Source organism: Silene latifolia, chromosome 9 (genome assembly GCF_048544455.1).
Source record: "Silene latifolia isolate original U9 population chromosome 9, ASM4854445v1, whole genome shotgun sequence".
NCBI classification, from domain to species: domain Eukaryota; kingdom Viridiplantae; phylum Streptophyta; class Magnoliopsida; order Caryophyllales; family Caryophyllaceae; genus Silene; species Silene latifolia.
In genome coordinates this window covers 225,650,789-225,668,152 of record NC_133534.1, presented here as the reverse complement: position 1 = coordinate 225,668,152, position 17,364 = coordinate 225,650,789, and the positions used below count along the sequence as shown (strand labels likewise).

The 17,364-nt window shown below is 35.7% G+C and overlaps 1 protein-coding gene across 1 annotated transcript; it reads left to right on the top strand.

Annotated features, from left to right (window-relative positions):
- Nucleotides 1-5,919: 5,919 nt before the first annotated feature.
- LOC141602312 (uncharacterized) lies at nt 5,920-12,249 on the top strand. The gene is made up of 6 exons (XM_074422615.1): nt 5,920-6,403; nt 8,429-8,560; nt 8,696-8,991; nt 9,165-9,331; nt 11,307-11,796; nt 11,881-12,249. The coding sequence occupies exons 1-6, from the start codon at nt 5,920-5,922 to the stop codon at nt 12,247-12,249; spliced, it is 1,938 nt and encodes a 645-aa protein (XP_074278716.1).
- Nucleotides 12,250-17,364: the final 5,115 nt, after the last annotated feature.

The following is a 17,364-nucleotide window of genomic DNA, read 5'->3' as shown; positions in this document are numbered from 1 at the left end:
GTGTATTATGTTGGTGACTTGAGGAGAAGAAATCATTTTGCCAAAACCAAGTCAAAGAGATTGAGAAATAGACAAGTCAAAGTCAAGGGGTCAAACCCGAGCCATGGTTGATACCGTCGTTTTAGTATCAAAAATAATTACCTAAGACAACTAACTGAAGTTAGCGGAAGTAGGGTCGATCTCCACAGAGAAGCTATTATCTATCTGCTAATTACTTCTGTCTAGTAATAAATGGGAAGTTTTTAAGTTGATTTTTAAACTATTGAAGGTCTAAGGCAAGAGAAATAAAGAAAAGAGCAACAAACACTACTACAAATCCAGGCAACTACAACGCCCCTTTAACAACGATTATTCACGAAAATCACAATAGACGTTGTAGAATGTATGGCGCGAATTTTACTAAAATCAATTACAACGGGTATGGTTATAAAAACCGTTGTTATTAGTTTTAACAACGGGTCACACATGCACAACCGTTGTTAATAATTTGGCGCAAAATTGGCGCAAAGTTGGTGAAAAGTAATCACAACGGGTGTTTTTTACAACCGTTGTTAAAACATATTTCACAACGGTTGTTGTTTAATAACCGTTGTCAATACCTTCCATACTATAAACCACACAAACAAGTCTCTGCGCACCACAAAAACACAACCCTTAATACACAAACACAAAGCAGAAAACAAACACAAAACACACACTTTCTCTTTCTCTCTTTCTCTCTTTCTCATCGTCGCTTTATCTTCTCGCCGTCACTTTGTTGATTTCATCGTCTCTTACGTTCGTATTTATCGGGTAAATCTCGCCAACCGTTAGTTTCATCGTCATTATTTTTTTTTCTATTTATTTCTTTTGCATGTATGTGTTTTTATCGACCATTATGTTATTTGTTTAAGTATTGTTCGCATAATTAGTTAGTAAAAAAATGAAGAAGCAAGATGAAGAAGCAAGATAAACATAATTAATATATATATATATATATATATATATATATATATATATATATATATATATTTATAAATACATAAATTAAAAAAAAATTACATATATAAAAATGCAATTCTTATATTTTCATAGAGGATCTTATTCCGCTCTATCGTATCCGTCCTCTCCTCCTTGGCTATTTGGAGGTTCCGTTCGGCGGCTTGCTATATCGTCATATAGCCGCAAATCGCTTTGCTCCGTCAAGCCATCTTCTTTGGCGTGCTTCAGTGCGGATCGAGCATCCGCAAGGTAGCTCCTGAAACTTTCCTCAATATGGAGGAACCGGCGGATGAAGCTGTTGTTGTTCTCGATCTTGGTAAGAGTCTTAAGGATGAAATCATTCATTTTGTTGGAGTTTTTTGGAGTTTGTTTTGAAAGATTAAGTAGAGTTTGTTTTAGCAGTTAGGGTTTGGAGATGTATATATTGAGATAATGGAAATGTTAGTTGAGATAATGCAATGTATTTATACTAAGCAATGTGTGGGTTGAGTTGTTTTTTAATTAATATATATGTTAGAAAGTTGTGCCATAATCATCATCATTTCTCTCAATGCTGCTTCAAATCTTATTACTAACCCTTCTCATTCCATATTGTCCGTTCATATGCACAAAGGATGTCATAATAATGCATGCATCGGAATTATAACGGGCCGTAATTATGCATGCATCTAGTAATATTTAATTTAATTTTTTTTTTATTTTTTAAGAACAAACAACAACGGTTATTTACAAGCAACCCGTTGTCTTTAGTTATAACAACGGTTTTGTATATTAAAACCCGTTGTTATAACTTTCCCCCCAAAATTGAGTCACACTTTCCACAACGGGTTTTTATACATAAAACCGTTGTTAATAGTTTTAACAACGGTTTCCTTAAGAAAACCAACCGTTGTTAAAACCTTCTACAACGGACGCTTTAACAACGTCCGTTTTTTTATATAACAACCGTTTTTTACCGTTGTTATAGCCTGTATTTGTAGTAGTGAAAGGCAAGAAAAGCAAAGAATGTGATCAGATAAAGAGAGGTATGTCAGGATTTCGGTTCACCATGGCAGTTCACTAACTCAGTCATAAATAGTCCAGACGATCTACTGTGAGAAGGGCAAGGGAAAGGTCCTTCCGGTTCGCTATCCACCCTAGATTACAACTAACTTAACTTCCGTCCTCATTATGGTAGTCTAATGTTCACAACAGGTCTGTTAATTCCAATCTTCCGATCTAGGATTGAATTTAACCAGATTAAGGGGTTTAAAAGCGTGCACTCAACTAAACTTATTGCAGTTATATTGCTATAAGACAGTTCTCACAATCAATCGTCTAGCCTATTCACAACATTGTCAATTCTCTACCATGGCTCCCCTAATCCTAACATAAGGGAAATTAGCTACTCATGCTTTTGATGTAATCAACAACAATAACAATAAATATGCTAAAGAAAGACATGATAAAAAGAGTAAAGAGATGAATCATAAACTAACAACTAAAGTAATTTAAACAAGAGAACAATAATAATTAAGAGCAAAAAGAGATTAAATTGAGAATAAAGAGAAGGGAAAGATTACAAAGTACGAATCCGGAATTAAGGAAGCAAGCAAGAGTTCCAGCAGTAATTAAGAGTAAAGTAAAGTATGATAAGATGTGATTAAGATGTTTTTAGACTTAATGACGACTTCCCTTATATAGGGAAGTGTTTATTAACATAAAATAAACCTAAACACGAAATAAGAATCCCGTGTATATGAGCTAGTCACTCGATCGAGGCTTTTCATTCCTCTCGATCGAGTGGTTCTTCAGCAATTCTTCTCGATCGAGCAAATAGGACTCTCGATCGAACATTTCCAAAATAGCTTATTTCGATCGAGTACAGCAGGGACTCGATCGTACACGTTCAACTGCCAAATCTACTTGATCAACCACAAAACCTCTCGATCGAGCAGATAACCACTGGAAACAACCTTGAACTCGTTTGGTTAGCTTCTAAGGACCTCCTTCATGCTTCCCGAGGTACGTCATTCTGCTCTAAATCTCTATCTCCTCAAAATGCATGTTAAGAGGAACGAATAAGGTACGTTATCGCCACTTTAAGGTCCATTCCTGCAAATGAGACAAAACGAACCAAAGTAGCCAATTCGGGGCATTTTGTAATACAAAGCAATGAATTGACATACAAATGCGTGCAATAAGAGGCTAAAAAGACTATATAAATTGCACGTATCAATGGTCAACCAAGGTGAAGAAGGAGAGCCAAAGGTAAGCCAAGGGAATAAGTTCAAAGTCATGAGAAGCAAGCAAAAAGAAGAATTGAAGCCTTGCATGCACAAACAAGAGCCAAAATGTAGAATTAAAAACTCGGTTTCACAAGGGTCAACTTCAAACGAGTATATCTCGAGTTCCATAGCTCGTATCGACACAAGGCCAAGTGGAGGTGAAATCTTATGTTCTTAGATTTTCAACGGTAGGTCACACGCCTGATTCGGACAAGAAACGAGGGAGATATGACTTTTGAAAGATGCTGTTGTCAAGCTGAAGCGCAGCCTGCGCTTTTCTCTGAATATGGCCTAGTTCCGTCTTTTAGGCTTTTTTGAGGGACTTAACCTAGATTCTCGTGCCTCCCTATATATATCTAGAATTTTAAGATCTAAAAATTCTCCTAATCTTATGCTTTTCCTTCCTCAAACCAGCAGTTGTTGGGGGTTGGCTGGATGAGAATGATAACAATGCTCAGGAGGACTTCCATAGTGCCGAGGAAGAATTTGATGGTCCGGGGGAGGGGATTTAGGTGGCCCAATAAGGGAATCCGAATCAGATGCAGATTGACCCTTATATGGTTTTTATTGGAAATGGTTCTTCAAGGGGGGTTTTGGATAGGGATGTCAGAGTCCAAGAGGCTATTTTGAATAGGGTTGAAGAAGATAGGGAATGGGCAAGGATGGAAGATGATTATCGTGGATATAACCAAACCTTTGACCCTCCACCAGGGGGTATTCCTATTTTTTATCATTATGGGAATGATGTGGTGCATATGGTCAATTAAAGGGGAGTTGGGGATGCTGCTGAAGTGGGGGCTGAACAGGATGATGAAGAGATGAGAAATGCTGAAGTGGATGTTGATCAGGTGGCTTAAGCTGTGATAAATGAGGCTTCTGATGTTATAGTCATCAGCTCTGATTCTGAGGAGGTGAATCCTGATAACTCTGATATCACGAGTCCCTTCTCAGCTGATTGGGATTTTAATCCTAATGGTTTGGGCTCAAACTCTGATGACAGTTCTGATTTTAAGGAATATTCTGCCATCAAATTGATCTCATCATCTGTTGACTCAAATGAGGTCAACACTGAGCTTCGTCTAAGCGTGGGTAGAATTAACTTAGTTAACAATAAGATAGCCAACAACTCGAATTTGATGACACATACCTCTCTGGCAACTGCTCTTGTGGCTATCATTCGTAAGGACCGAGAGATTCAGAAGGCTTTATCTGCTGTGCAACGGTTTGACAATGAGGCTATGTTGGGGAAGGATTCTGGGATGGCCGTGCAAGGGGAAGCTGCTGGTTTGAGGAAAGAAGGTGATAAGAGAAAGGATAAGGGGCCTGAGTTATTCCACATTCCTTATTATGGAATCTCATCCAAGTTAATTGCTGCTATGGATGAAAGTAGAAAGATTGCAAGTACTTATGATAAATTTATGGGTCTTGTGGAGTGCTATCACTTTTCAAACTTTGCTGAATAATATGGGAAAGTTATCTCTGTTGCACGTAAAAGGAAATGCTGCTCTAAGATTAATGAAGGACTAGTACCAGTGGACATTGTTGCTTCTATCTCAAAGGCGAAGACTTATCTGAAACAGTTGGCTAAAAAGAGGTGTGTGGGGAATGGAATCACTGAAGAAGAAGGAGGGAGTGCACCTGCTGGCTTCTTCATGCATGTGGAGGATATGGAAATTAAGGAGTCCACTGATTCCTCGTTTGGTAATAAGGACAAAGGCTTTGTAGAGGTTGAGCCAGTTCAACCTCCTCTTGACCCATGATTGGCCTCACCTGGAACTGTAGGGGTCTTAATAACACGCTCGCCCCTACAATTCCAAAACTTAGAGCATTATTTAGTAATAAGCTTTATGACTTTTGTTTTCTTATTGAGACAAAATGTAGTAGTAGTAGTAGTAGTAGTAGTAGTAGTAGTAGTAGTAGTAGTAGTAGTAGTAGTAGTAGTGTATTTTCGTTGTTTAGATTGTTTGGTTTTATAAACTATGTAGGCGTAGACGACATGGGAAGTTCGGGTGGTTTATGGGTAGGGTGGCTAAAGGAGGCTAACATTAGCCATGTTTTCTCATGTAGTAACTTCATCATTCTACTAGTGGAAAAATATTTTGATCGGTTGTGGTACCTTGCTCTCTTCTATGGTGACCCATGTACTCAAAGACGGATCCCGATTTTGGAGGAACTAGAGTGTTGCATTAATTATTTCTCGCATCCTTACTTAATCGTGGGTGATTTTAATCAATTTGAATTTGGGGGTGACAAGTTAAGTAAGAATACAAGGGCTATTGAGGGTGCACATGATTTCAATTTGTGGAGAGTGCGCAATGTACTTGTCGATATTCCATATAAGATTCGAAGAATTGGTTATTCTTGTTTCCAAATACTGGGATAACACATTATCCGATTCAAATTTCGGATCATGCTCCTATTGAATTGGATTTAAACCTCACTTGTAATACTTGTAAGAAACCATGCATATAAAATCGATGCATGGGCTCTTGAACATGAGGAGTGCATCAATGGCATTAAGAAGATTTGGATGGGTCGAGTCCTGGGATCTCCGTCTTTTCAAATAACAAGGAAACTGGCTTGTGTCAGGACTCACGTAAAAAATTGGGCTTGATAGGCGGCAGAATTGGAGACAACAATGGGATAATTTTGATATAGAGTTAGAAAGGGTATGGACTTGGCTATTACTGAAGGTAATAAAGATCACTACATGCGAATTAATGAGAAGGTTAGAGAATTCTCGAAAGCGGCTGCGATTTTTTGGAGACAACGGTCAAAATTAAGATGGATGGTTAAAGGGGATACTTGTACTAAATATTTCTTCAACTGGGTTAAAGGTCGAGCTGGCAGGAATCTTATCCTAGGTATAAAAGATTGTGATGGAACGTGGATTTACGAGCCAGAACGCGTGGGTCGTATGTTTCATGGTACTTTTGTTGAACTTTTTTCTACGAGTTATAATGCTACTGATGAGGGGGAACTAAGGATTACCGATGAACTTTTACGTGATATGACAAAGAAAGTTATGAATGATGATGCGGATGAGTTAGGTCATCCTTTTCCTACTAAGGAAGTACAAAGGGCGGTCTTTCATATGGGAGCGCTTAAATCTCTTGGCCCAGATGGGTACCGGGCATTTTATACCAGAAATGTTGGTACTTCATCAAAAAAGATGTCACCAAAACCGTTCTTTCAGTTCTTAACTCGGGAGTGGTTCTAAAGGAACTCAATAGAACTTTTATTACTCTGGTGCCAAAGTCTGATAATCCGGAAAGGGTGGGAGACTACCGTCCTATTAGTCTCTGTAATGTGTTTATGCTTATTGTGTCAAAGTGTATTTCAAATCGTCTTACCAAAGTTAAGGGCTATTTAGTGGGTGATTTCCAGAACGCGTTCATTCCAGGGAGGCATATTTCTGATAATATTTTGTTGGCGAATGAAGCTATTTATAAAATCAACTCTCATAAGAAAGTAATGAATGGTAGATTTGCTTTTAAGGCGATATGAGCAAGGCGTATGACAGGGTGAAGTGGGACTTCTTGAGGGCTGTGCTGGAAAAATTGGGGTTCCCTGACAAGCATTTTTGTCAGAATCGCGATTCGATCCAACGATTCTACGATTTTACGATCCAAAAATGCTTGACCGATCCTGGATCCTACGATTCCATCATAGTTGTAGAATCTTACGATCCTGTTAATTTGAAAATTTCTAGAGATGAGATCATAACACGATCCTACGATTTTACGATCCTGCGATCCGATTCCATAATAAAAAATTAATATATATTTTTATATAATGACACCGTACTCACATTTCGTGTAAGTTGTAGAAACATGTTCATACAATGACACTAAAATCATTAATTACCAATATTTTATGAATAAAAATTAATAAATAAGTGTTTTAATTTTCAATTATATGTTCTTACCAAATAAAAAATTATATTTAGTGAGTTTGTAGAATCTTGCGATTCTACGATCCGATTCTACCGATTCGATCCTACCCTCCCCATCGATCCAAAGTAGAATCCCGATCCTGACAACATTGCTTACAAGTTAGTAACACTAATCATGAATTGTGTTGCTAGTGTATCCTATCAGGTCCTTTTCAATGGCACACCACTAGATCTTTTCCGTCCACGTTGTGGCCTCAGGCAGGGAGATCCACTATCACCTTTTCCGTTTGTGTTATATATGGAGGTATTGTCATGTACCATGGTGCGATGTTAGAGTATGGGTGTTTTCAAGGGTATTAGTCTATGCTAGGGGAGGATAATCTCGCACACTTGTTTTTTGCGGATGATGCGGTCTTCTTTCTCCAAGACCAGAATGACTCTGCAAGTAAATTGAGGGTAATTCTTGATCGTTATTGTCAGGCTTCTGGTTAAGTTATTAATGAAGATAAATCAAGTATTTTATTTAGCCCAAATACAAGGTTGGCTAAAGCTCGACGAAGCCTTAAAAGTCTTAGAATCAAAGGAAATAATGGGTTGGGAAAATACCTCGGACTACCCCCGGGTCTACAAGGTTCGAAACGGGAACTGTTTAAAGGCCTTATTGATCTTGTCATGAAGTGCATTTCTTCATGGAATGGAATTTTTCTGTCTCCAACTGGAAGGTTGACCTTAATTTCTTCCGTACTATCAAACCTCTCCAATTATTTTCTATCCGTAATTAAAATACCGGTAAGTGTGACAAGGAAGCTTAATGCTCGTTTGTCACAATTTTGGTGGGCGGGATGTAAAGATGGGAAAACTATACACTGGTGCAGTCAAAAATTCCTTAGTCTTCCAAAGAGCGAAGGTGGGCTTGAAATTCGTAATATTGAGTGTCTGAATAAAGCAATGCTGGCAAAACATGCTTGGAAAATGGTAAATGGGAATGATTCTTTGTTTAGCCGTGTCTTACGAAGAAAATTTCTAGATATGGATAATTGGTCCCATAATTTGGGGGCAAGAAATGGTAACAATTTATCCTGGGGTGCTAGGAGTATTCTGTATGGATTGGAATTTGTCCAACGACATATGGCCTGAAAACCGAGGCTTAGTTCCAGTATTAACGTCTGGACTACTAGGTGGGTCAATGGTGAGTATCTGGAACCCATGAATGAATTATTAACGTTGGATTTCGTGGGTTTCGGTAATATTGCAATAAGGGAACTTCGAAACTCCGTGGTTTCAGGGGAGGAGTTTACTTGGAATGAAGACTTTGTTAGACAACTTTTCTCTGAAGAGAGTGCGAATATAATCCTGGCCATGCCTATCTGTAGATCCCGGACCATGGATGAGGTGTACTGGACACATACTAATAAGGGTGAGTATAGTGTTAAAAGCGGTTATGGTGTTCTACAGAAAGGGTATATGGAATGAAAAGGAACGCTCAAGGATAAGGCTCAATTAGATAAGGATGGACGTGACTTCTGCAACAATAGATTATGGCAATTACCAGGGCCAGCTATGTGGAAAGTTCTAGTGTGGAGAATTATTACAGACACACTCTCGATAGGAAATAACTTTATCCAAAGAAATATAGATCTTGATCATAGTTGCAAACTCTATAATCATGATGGAATGGTTGTGGAAACGATGGAACATCTGTTTCGGGACTGTGAAGTTGCTAGGAGAATATGGACGTGTTCTGAGCTTGGTATTAGGACTGTTGTGTGTTCACCCATTAGGTTAGCAAAATGGATTGTAAACTGGATTCGTTACCTCGACAAGATGGTTGATGCGGAGTCTCGTTTGGTGCGCTTCCTTGCTACGCTGTGGTGTTTGTGGTGTACTAGAAATATAGTGCTTTTTAAGGGGGAGTCTTTTCATCGATAATGTTTTTTAACAATTGGACGCAAGTGGTTAGGACTGCTGACCAGGCAATGGAAAAGGTAAGGAATGCACATGATTTGTATGTATTGAACTAGCAAGATTTAGTAGAGGATGGACCCGCGTGGATTCGGGATAGTAATCTTATTCATATGATTGGTGTGCCACACTCATGTGAGCGTATTCGAATTATGGTTGATGTAGGATGGAAATCTATGGATGTTGCGGGTATTGGCTGGGTTGCGCTAACAGGAACTAGGAGCAAGTTAGGATTATAGTAAGGCGATTTTGGCAAAGTCTGCTCTACAGGCCGAGGCCATTGATGTAAGGGAGGGTCTTCTGTTGGCGAAGAGTAGTGGATTCTAACATTTGGAAGTATCTTCGGACTGTCTTCCGCTTATTTGTCATTTTTCAGGGATCGAACGGGCACATCATCTAGCTACATAAATCCTTGATGATATCCTCTCTCTTTGCTCTTTCTTTCATTGTTTATCGTTTAACTTTATCCCTAGGTCCTATAATGTGTATGCTCATGGCCTTGCTTACAAGGCGATGACTAGCTAGGATACCTTTCTTTACAACTGTCAAAAAAAAAAATTAAAGACCTAATATTTCCTTAAGTTTATGTTAATCTTTCTTAATTTCTTGGGTTATGAGACAATTATGAAAGGCTAATCTTCCAATACTTGGCGTAATTCATCCAAAGTTTCCAACTTTGGTGATTGTAAGACTCTTTAATCCTTTCTAAATTATCAATTATTCTTTCCTTATATTTATTTCATATGTTGAGTGAATGAATGTATGAATTAGCGACCCTTGCATGTTGTTTACTTAATTAGTGCAAATCCTAGAGTAGGTTCATCTATCTAGGATTGTTGAAGCAAACTTGTTGTGTGTTGAGTTTGGTTAAAGGATGCACATGATAAGTGTGAAAGTTTATGTCTTTTATTATTTGTATGGGTTCATCTTATGAGAATTGATCCTAGCCTAAATATCTTGGTAAAAATCCGCATGCTCATGTTTGGTCACCTCTCATGGTATTGAGTTGTTGGTTAATTTGATGGATGCATATGAATGAGTTCATTTATGTGTGTTACTATCTTGATATGGTGGTAGTAGGTTTGTAATATAGGAAGAGTAAAAAGAATCTAACTTGCCAATTGTTGGTTATCCTTTTTGTGTAACCCTTATTTGTTCATTGTCTATAGTCATAGTTTGTGATTAGTGTTCAGTCTTAATTGTCATTAGTATTTTAATTAATAGTTGTTTACATATTTAAAAATCAAGTCTTTGGCTTAACATCCTTCCTTTGGATTCGACCCTTACTTGCACTATATTACTTTATTAATTAGAGTAGTTTAGAGTCTAGTTTGGATTATAAATTGTTTTTTTTTTTGCTAAAATGTGAGGGTATATATTAGAATAAAAGCAAGATAGTTCAACAATTTACAATACAAACAACTTGGCCTTTCAAAGACTCAACCTAATCTGCAGAATTAGAAGCCTATCTTCCTAAGCCAAAACTTATCCTTCTCAATACAAAGATTCCTAGTCTTGTCTTTTAGTCTCATGCTCACGCTTGCAATGATTTCTTTGGCAATCTGTTCAGGGTGTCTCACTTGCAGCTCCAACCGACATTTATTCCTTTGCATCCAAATCATATAGTAGCAGCCTAGGTAGCACCAAAACGGACACGGACACGGACACGTGACACGACATCCCATGAACTTTAGGACACGGGACACGTTATTTAAATTTAATAAAATATATATTTTGTAGTTATATATATGTGTGATTTTATTTTTGAAAAAGTATTTGATATTAAATTTAAATAAATGAAGTTAAAATTAGACATTAAATATAAATTATTCTCATTTCTAAAACCAAAAACCAACTTATAATAAATCTATTTCGACATCTCATTACCTGTCTAAAGAACATCATTTGCCCACCAAATTCAACCATATAATAATTCACGCCATTTACCTTAAATTCAACTTTCCGTTTGAAGGTGTGTCCAAATACCATGGACACCGCTCAAAATACCATGGACACGCGTCGGACACGCGCCCAAATAAAGATGAAAGTTAGACACGGCTTTACAGGTGTCCGACACGTTTTGACGTGTGTCCGAAGAGTGTCGTGTCCGACACGGGTGTCTCACACGGGAATACCGATTAGGAGGAGTGTCCGTGCAACCTAGGTAGCAGCTACATATAAGATACACTTATCCTACTCAGAGCATTCTCTACGTTCTCCAAAGCTTTAGGCCTTCAGATGAATGCATCAAAATCTGAAGTCTTCTTCAATGGTGTCACAGCACAGCTTAAAGAAGATATCCTGGCTGTCTCAGGTTTTAAGGAAGGTAGTATGCCCTTCAGATACTTGGAAATACCTATGAAAGCAGGAAGATTAAACAAGGCAGATTGTAATGTTTTGGTTGAGAAAGTGGTACAGAGAATCAGGGGTATGGGGATGAGGAAGCTATCCTATGCAGGAAGGATCACTCTAATCAAATCAGTTTTTAGCACCCTTCATACATACTGGGCAGCAATTTTTATTCTTCCAAAGGCAGTGCTAAAGAGCATAAACAGTTTGTGTAGAAATTACTTGTGGGATGGCACTGCAGAGTACCTGAGAACTCCCCTTGTGGGATGGTCCAAAATATGTTTGCCTAAGGAGGAGGGTGGACTGGGGGTGAAACAAATTCATAAGTGGAATGATGCTGCTGTGAATAAGCTGGTGGACTAGGTGTATACACAACCTGATCGAATTTGGGTCAAATGGGTAAGAGCTATCTACATTAAAAATCAGGAATGGGAGACTTATGAGCCTGGTTTAGATGCTGCCTGGTACTGGAAGAAGATCTGCAAAATGAAAACCAAGTTTGCTGCTGGTTTTCAGAATGGGAATTGGATTCTAGATGATAAGGGGTACAGCATCAAGAGTGGCTATGAATGGAGCAGAAATAGAGAACCTAAATGTCAATGGCATAAAACTGTATGGAGTGATTGGGCTATCCCCAAACAGTCTGTAATTACCTGGTTATGTATGCATAAGGCTCTGAATGTGCGTGCAAAACTGAAGAGGATAGGCTATACTGATGATGATAGCTGTGTGCTTTGTGGTAATGGAGTTGAAACACATGACCATTTATTTTTCTCCGTGAGTACAAAGTTATAATGGTACTTGCGGCAGTAGAAAGGTGGGGCAGCTGTAGAATCTCAAGGATTGATCCTATACATGGGAGAGCACCAGGCACACTGTTGCAGGAACTGTTCCATGGATTGGATTATAAATTGTTAATTTGGTAGTTATTTCTAGTTTTTATGACACCTAGTTATTTCTCTATCACTTACCATGACGTAGGAGGTGGAGGATGAAACCAAAAAGGAAAATAAAGAAGTTATACAGAAATTAGGAATAAAAATATACTACTCCGTATCAATGAATTTTAGGCTTACTTTATTTTCTATTCATAAGTAAATTCCAAATTACTACGGAGTATGATTTACTCAACTAACCGAAGCATAGATGGCAGTGAGTGGGATATGGATGGGGTGGAGCCATATCCATATCCCAACCTCATTTATTTAATAATTTTTCATCCATTCATATCCATATCCACTCAGTGAAGTAGGTGGAGCGGGGACCCATTAGATATTTTCACGCTTATAAAATTTAACATATATCGTAATAAAAAAAATGAGACGATAAAATTAAAAGGCGTACATCCCAAACAAATCATTTTACATATTAGAGTACAAGTACACCACTCATATCAAATGCAAAGGTCATAGAAAACAAATTTTTTTGGTTTGCTAGGATTAATGTCTTAGGGTTATGAATCGAATTCGGTAGAGAGAATAGATAAATTTAGGATAAAAATTGAGAATTGAGATCAATGTATTAGTAATTCGTAACATTAGTTTGGCAATAAAAGCTCAATAGAGTTTGCAAAAAAAATTTTAAAAGAAAGGTATTATTCTTTTAATCAAAATTATTAAAAAAAAATAATTATAAACATTAATTTAGGTGGTTAAGCGGATGATAGATTATGATCCATATTCCACCTTAAGTTCAGTCATATCCTTATCGCATCCTAAATTCAAAAAAAAAAAAAAAATTGTCATCCATATCCCACCCATATAATTTTGGATGGATGGATATCCACTAGATAAGGGTGACACTGCCAATCTGCCATCCTTGAACGAAAGTCACAAATATGGATATTAGGTCCTTACTGTAAAATTTTATACTTAAGGTCCTTAACATATTTTTTTTATGATAGTTCGATCCTTATCAATGCTATATATTAAATCCAGAAACCAAGGAACTTCAATGTAATTAAAGAAAGATATAAATTAATTATACTATATAGTTTTAAATCAATAGCACCGTGTGATGGACCCGATTAAGGGATCTCAATGCAAATATCATATAGTTTGGGTTAAAATTAAATTATATAGAAGCTTGGTAATTTTCCTAAACATTTGTAAGAGACTAAAACATGGTCAACTTTCCTTAAAATAAAATAATTAATCAAGATGGTCAATTTCAAGGAGACTAAGAGAAAGAAGATGCTTGGTAATTTTCCTAGATATTTATAGAAGACTAGAAGATGGTCAATTTTCTTAAAATAAAATAATTAATTAGTATAAACATGCACACTTATGGTATTAATTATTATCATCATAAAATTATATATTAAATTTAAAATCTATGCAATTTTATTAAACTTTATAGTTTATTAGATGTATAGAGATGTTAATTATTTAACATACAAAAATATAATAAGTAAGTTATAAATAATTCAAGTTAGATTCCATAATATATAATATTGCATAATTCTTTCAATTTGATTTAATGCACATATGTAATATATTTATATAAATATATAATCCTCTTAAAATTGCATGCCTAAGTTGTAAAAGTAATTTCGCCAGTAAAGAAAATAATTGTAGTAACATTGCATATAGTTATATGATAGTAATCACTCATTTGAATAGTAAAAGTAACAATACTATCAACGAGATTAGTGAGAGTGGTAGAAACAAGAGTAGTGAAAAGATTAGTGAGAGTGGTAGAAACAAGAGTAGTGAAATAATCAATATTAATGCGGCAATAGTGAAAGTAACAATAATTACGGCGGAAGTAGTGAAATTATCAATATTAATGCGGCAGTAGTGACAGTAACAATAATTACGGCGGGAGTAGTGAAAGTATCAATGATTACGGGCAATTAGTGAAATGTTATTACTATTGTTTCATAAATAAGAGTAAAATATTAATAGCGGGAATAATGAATTTGTCTCAAAATTTATTTCATCGTAATTTTAGGATATGTTATAAAAAATATATTAATGATAAATTTATGAGTTATGCAACTTTAAGTAATTTTATTTAATGAAAAAAAATAATGGTAAGTAGAGGTAGCCCGGACAAAGCCGAACAGTAATACTAGTTTATATAAATATATAATCCTCTTAATATTGCATGCCTAAGTAGTAATTTCGTCAGCAAAGAAAAGAATTGTAGTAACATTGGATATAGTTATATGATAGTAATCAATCATTTGAATAGTAAAAGTAACAATATTATCAGCGAGATTAGTGAAAGTGGTAAAAACAACAACGGGAGTAGTGAAATAATCAATATTAATGCGGCAATAGTGAAAGTAACAATAATTATGACGGGAGTAGTGAAATTATCAATATTAATGCGGCAGTAGTGACAGCAACAATAATTACGACGGAAGTAGAGAAAGTAACAATGATTACGGGCAAGTAGTGAAATGTTATTACTATTGTTTCATTAATAAGAGTAAAATATTAATATCGGGAGTAGTGAATTTGTTTCAAAATTTATTTCATCGTAATTTTAGGATATGTCATAGAAAAATATATTATTGATAAATTTATGGGTTATGCAACTTTAAGTAATTTTATTTAATGAAAAAAAATGAATGGTAAGTAGAGGCAGCCCGGGCAAAGTCGATTGCGTTTAAACTTATTGGAACCTCCTCCACTAAACTAGGAAAAAAATCGATTGCATTGATGTAATCAAAGAGTTGAGAGAATTATAAATGTTGGAAGATATAAAGAGCAAGACTTGGCACTTTCCTTCCACAAATTCTTGTTTGTGACGGACGCTATCCGTCACAAACAAGAGACGGGGCGAATCGATACCATATTGTGGTAAATGGGCCGGATTGTACAATTGTGTTGAGCAACTTTATAATATAAAAAATTGGGGTATGATTTGAGTGGGGAACATGAAGTACATTGGGATTAAATGCCAACATGCATGAATTACACCACCCCATCAAGCTTTACGTCAAATTTTACAATCACCTGTCTTCTTCACCATGCTTTGCCTTTCCATCAACCCTAAAAAAAATTCAAATTATTTCTCACAATCTTCATCTTCTCCTCACAAATCTTCATAATTCTTATCAAATCTTCATAGCTTTCTTACAATCATAATCATCGATTAAAATTTGACTCACCAAACCATGGCTATGGACGAGAACTAGGCAATGGAGGATGATAATAATCAACAAATTGTTGATTTTGAGACTGCTCATTCTAAACCGAAAACTGGTAATGTTGAGACCGTTGATGGTGAATTATTTGATGGTAAAGACGATGATTTTCCGACGATGTTGATGAGCAAAGGTTTTTTTTTTACTTTGTTTTGATGTTGTTCATGATTTTTTTGGACGATATGCAATAATCAACAAACTGTTTCTATTTTTTTGTCAAATTTACTCGCATAATATGCAATGTTAGGTCAATTTTGTATGTTCTTGATGAGTTTTTTAGACGATTTATGTGTTCTTGATGAGTTTTTTAGACGATTTAGGTCAATTTTTTATATAAAGCATTGTATTTATTAAGTTGTTTTTCATATTTTTGTTCATTTGAAGATTTACAAGAACATTTATTGTAGATTTTTATGTGTTCATTTGAAGATTTACAGATTTTATGTGTTCATTTGCAGATTTACAGATTTATTGTATATTTTTTTAGACGATTTATGTGTTCATTTGAAGATTTACAGATTTTAGGTCAATTTTGTATATTCAGGTCAATCTTTAGATGGATATTTTTTTTTTTTTGGGAAAATGTAACTGATTTCATTAATAACCATAAACCAAGTTACATATTACATCATCACCATTTTGATCTATCACATGCTATCCTGTAACTGAGTCATCAATACAAGATACTATCAATCCATTGCAATACTCTACTATTCTTGCATTTAAACACTAGTTTTTTAGATGAATATTGGTAGCTGCATAAGCAGATTTTTCGCTCATGAGATTGTTTAATTTGTTAAGCTTTTGCTCATTAGATACAGAATGAGCATATTTTTGATGTGAAAGACAGGCATCTGATGTTGTTGAGTTGAAGCTGAAGATTAACTGTGCATAAGTTAACAGCAGCTAACCTTATTAAAGAAGCACAAATGCGTTTGCAACAGATTATCACTTCACGTTATAGTGTCACCATTTTAGGGCTCAGTCATACACTTTATGACTTCAGATTATCATATTTCATATATGTTAGCATTGTGTATTGTACACTGTCACCATTTTAGACTTCAGTGTTACCATTTTAACCAAAGCTAGTTATTTTGTGTATCTTGTCATAGATATTAGTCTTTAAACTGTAAATGGTGACAGTATGAGTAAAGTTGGTTAAATTCCAAGTTACTGTTAAAATGTGACCATGATAGTTCTGATATGTAGACGTTTTATTAATAAACGTGACAGCAAGTTGTGTCTGTTTACAACTTATAATGGTGACACTCTGACTTAATATGGTTACCTTCTGATATACTATTAAAATGTCACCATTATAGTTGTGATTGTAGTTGTTTTAGTATGAAACGTGAGAGCATTTTTAAACTTAAAATGGTGACATCATAAATAAACTTGGTTACATTCCGGGTTATTGTTAAAATGTGACCATGATAGTTATAGTATGTAGACGTTTTAAGCTTATAATCTTTAAACTTCACGTTATAGTGTCACCATTTTAGGGCTCAGTGTTATGACTTTATGACTTAAGATTATCATCTTTCATATATGTTAGCATTGTCTATTGTACACTGTCGCCATTTTAAACTTCAGTGTTACCTTTTTAGCCAAAGCTACTTATTTTGTGTATCTTGTCATAGATAGTCTGTAAACTGTAAATGGTGACATTATGAGTAAAGTTGGTTACACTCCAAGTTACTGTTAAAATGTTACCATGATAGGTATTGTATGTAGACGTTTTAGCTAATAAT

What these genes read in the sequence shown, in the direction of transcription:
- LOC141602312 (XM_074422615.1), top strand. Translation starts at nt 5,920, where the DNA reads ATGGACTTGGCTATTACTGAAGGTAATAAAGATCACTACATGCGAATT. An exon ending in CTGGACACATACTAATAAGG is followed by an intron (nt 8,561 to 8,695) that starts GTGAGTATAGTG and finishes GGCAATTACCAG; the next exon opens with GGCCAGCTATGTGGAAAGTT. An exon ending in TTGATGCGGAGTCTCGTTTG is followed by an intron (nt 8,992 to 9,164) that starts GTGCGCTTCCTT and finishes GTATTGAACTAG; the next exon opens with CAAGATTTAGTAGAGGATGG.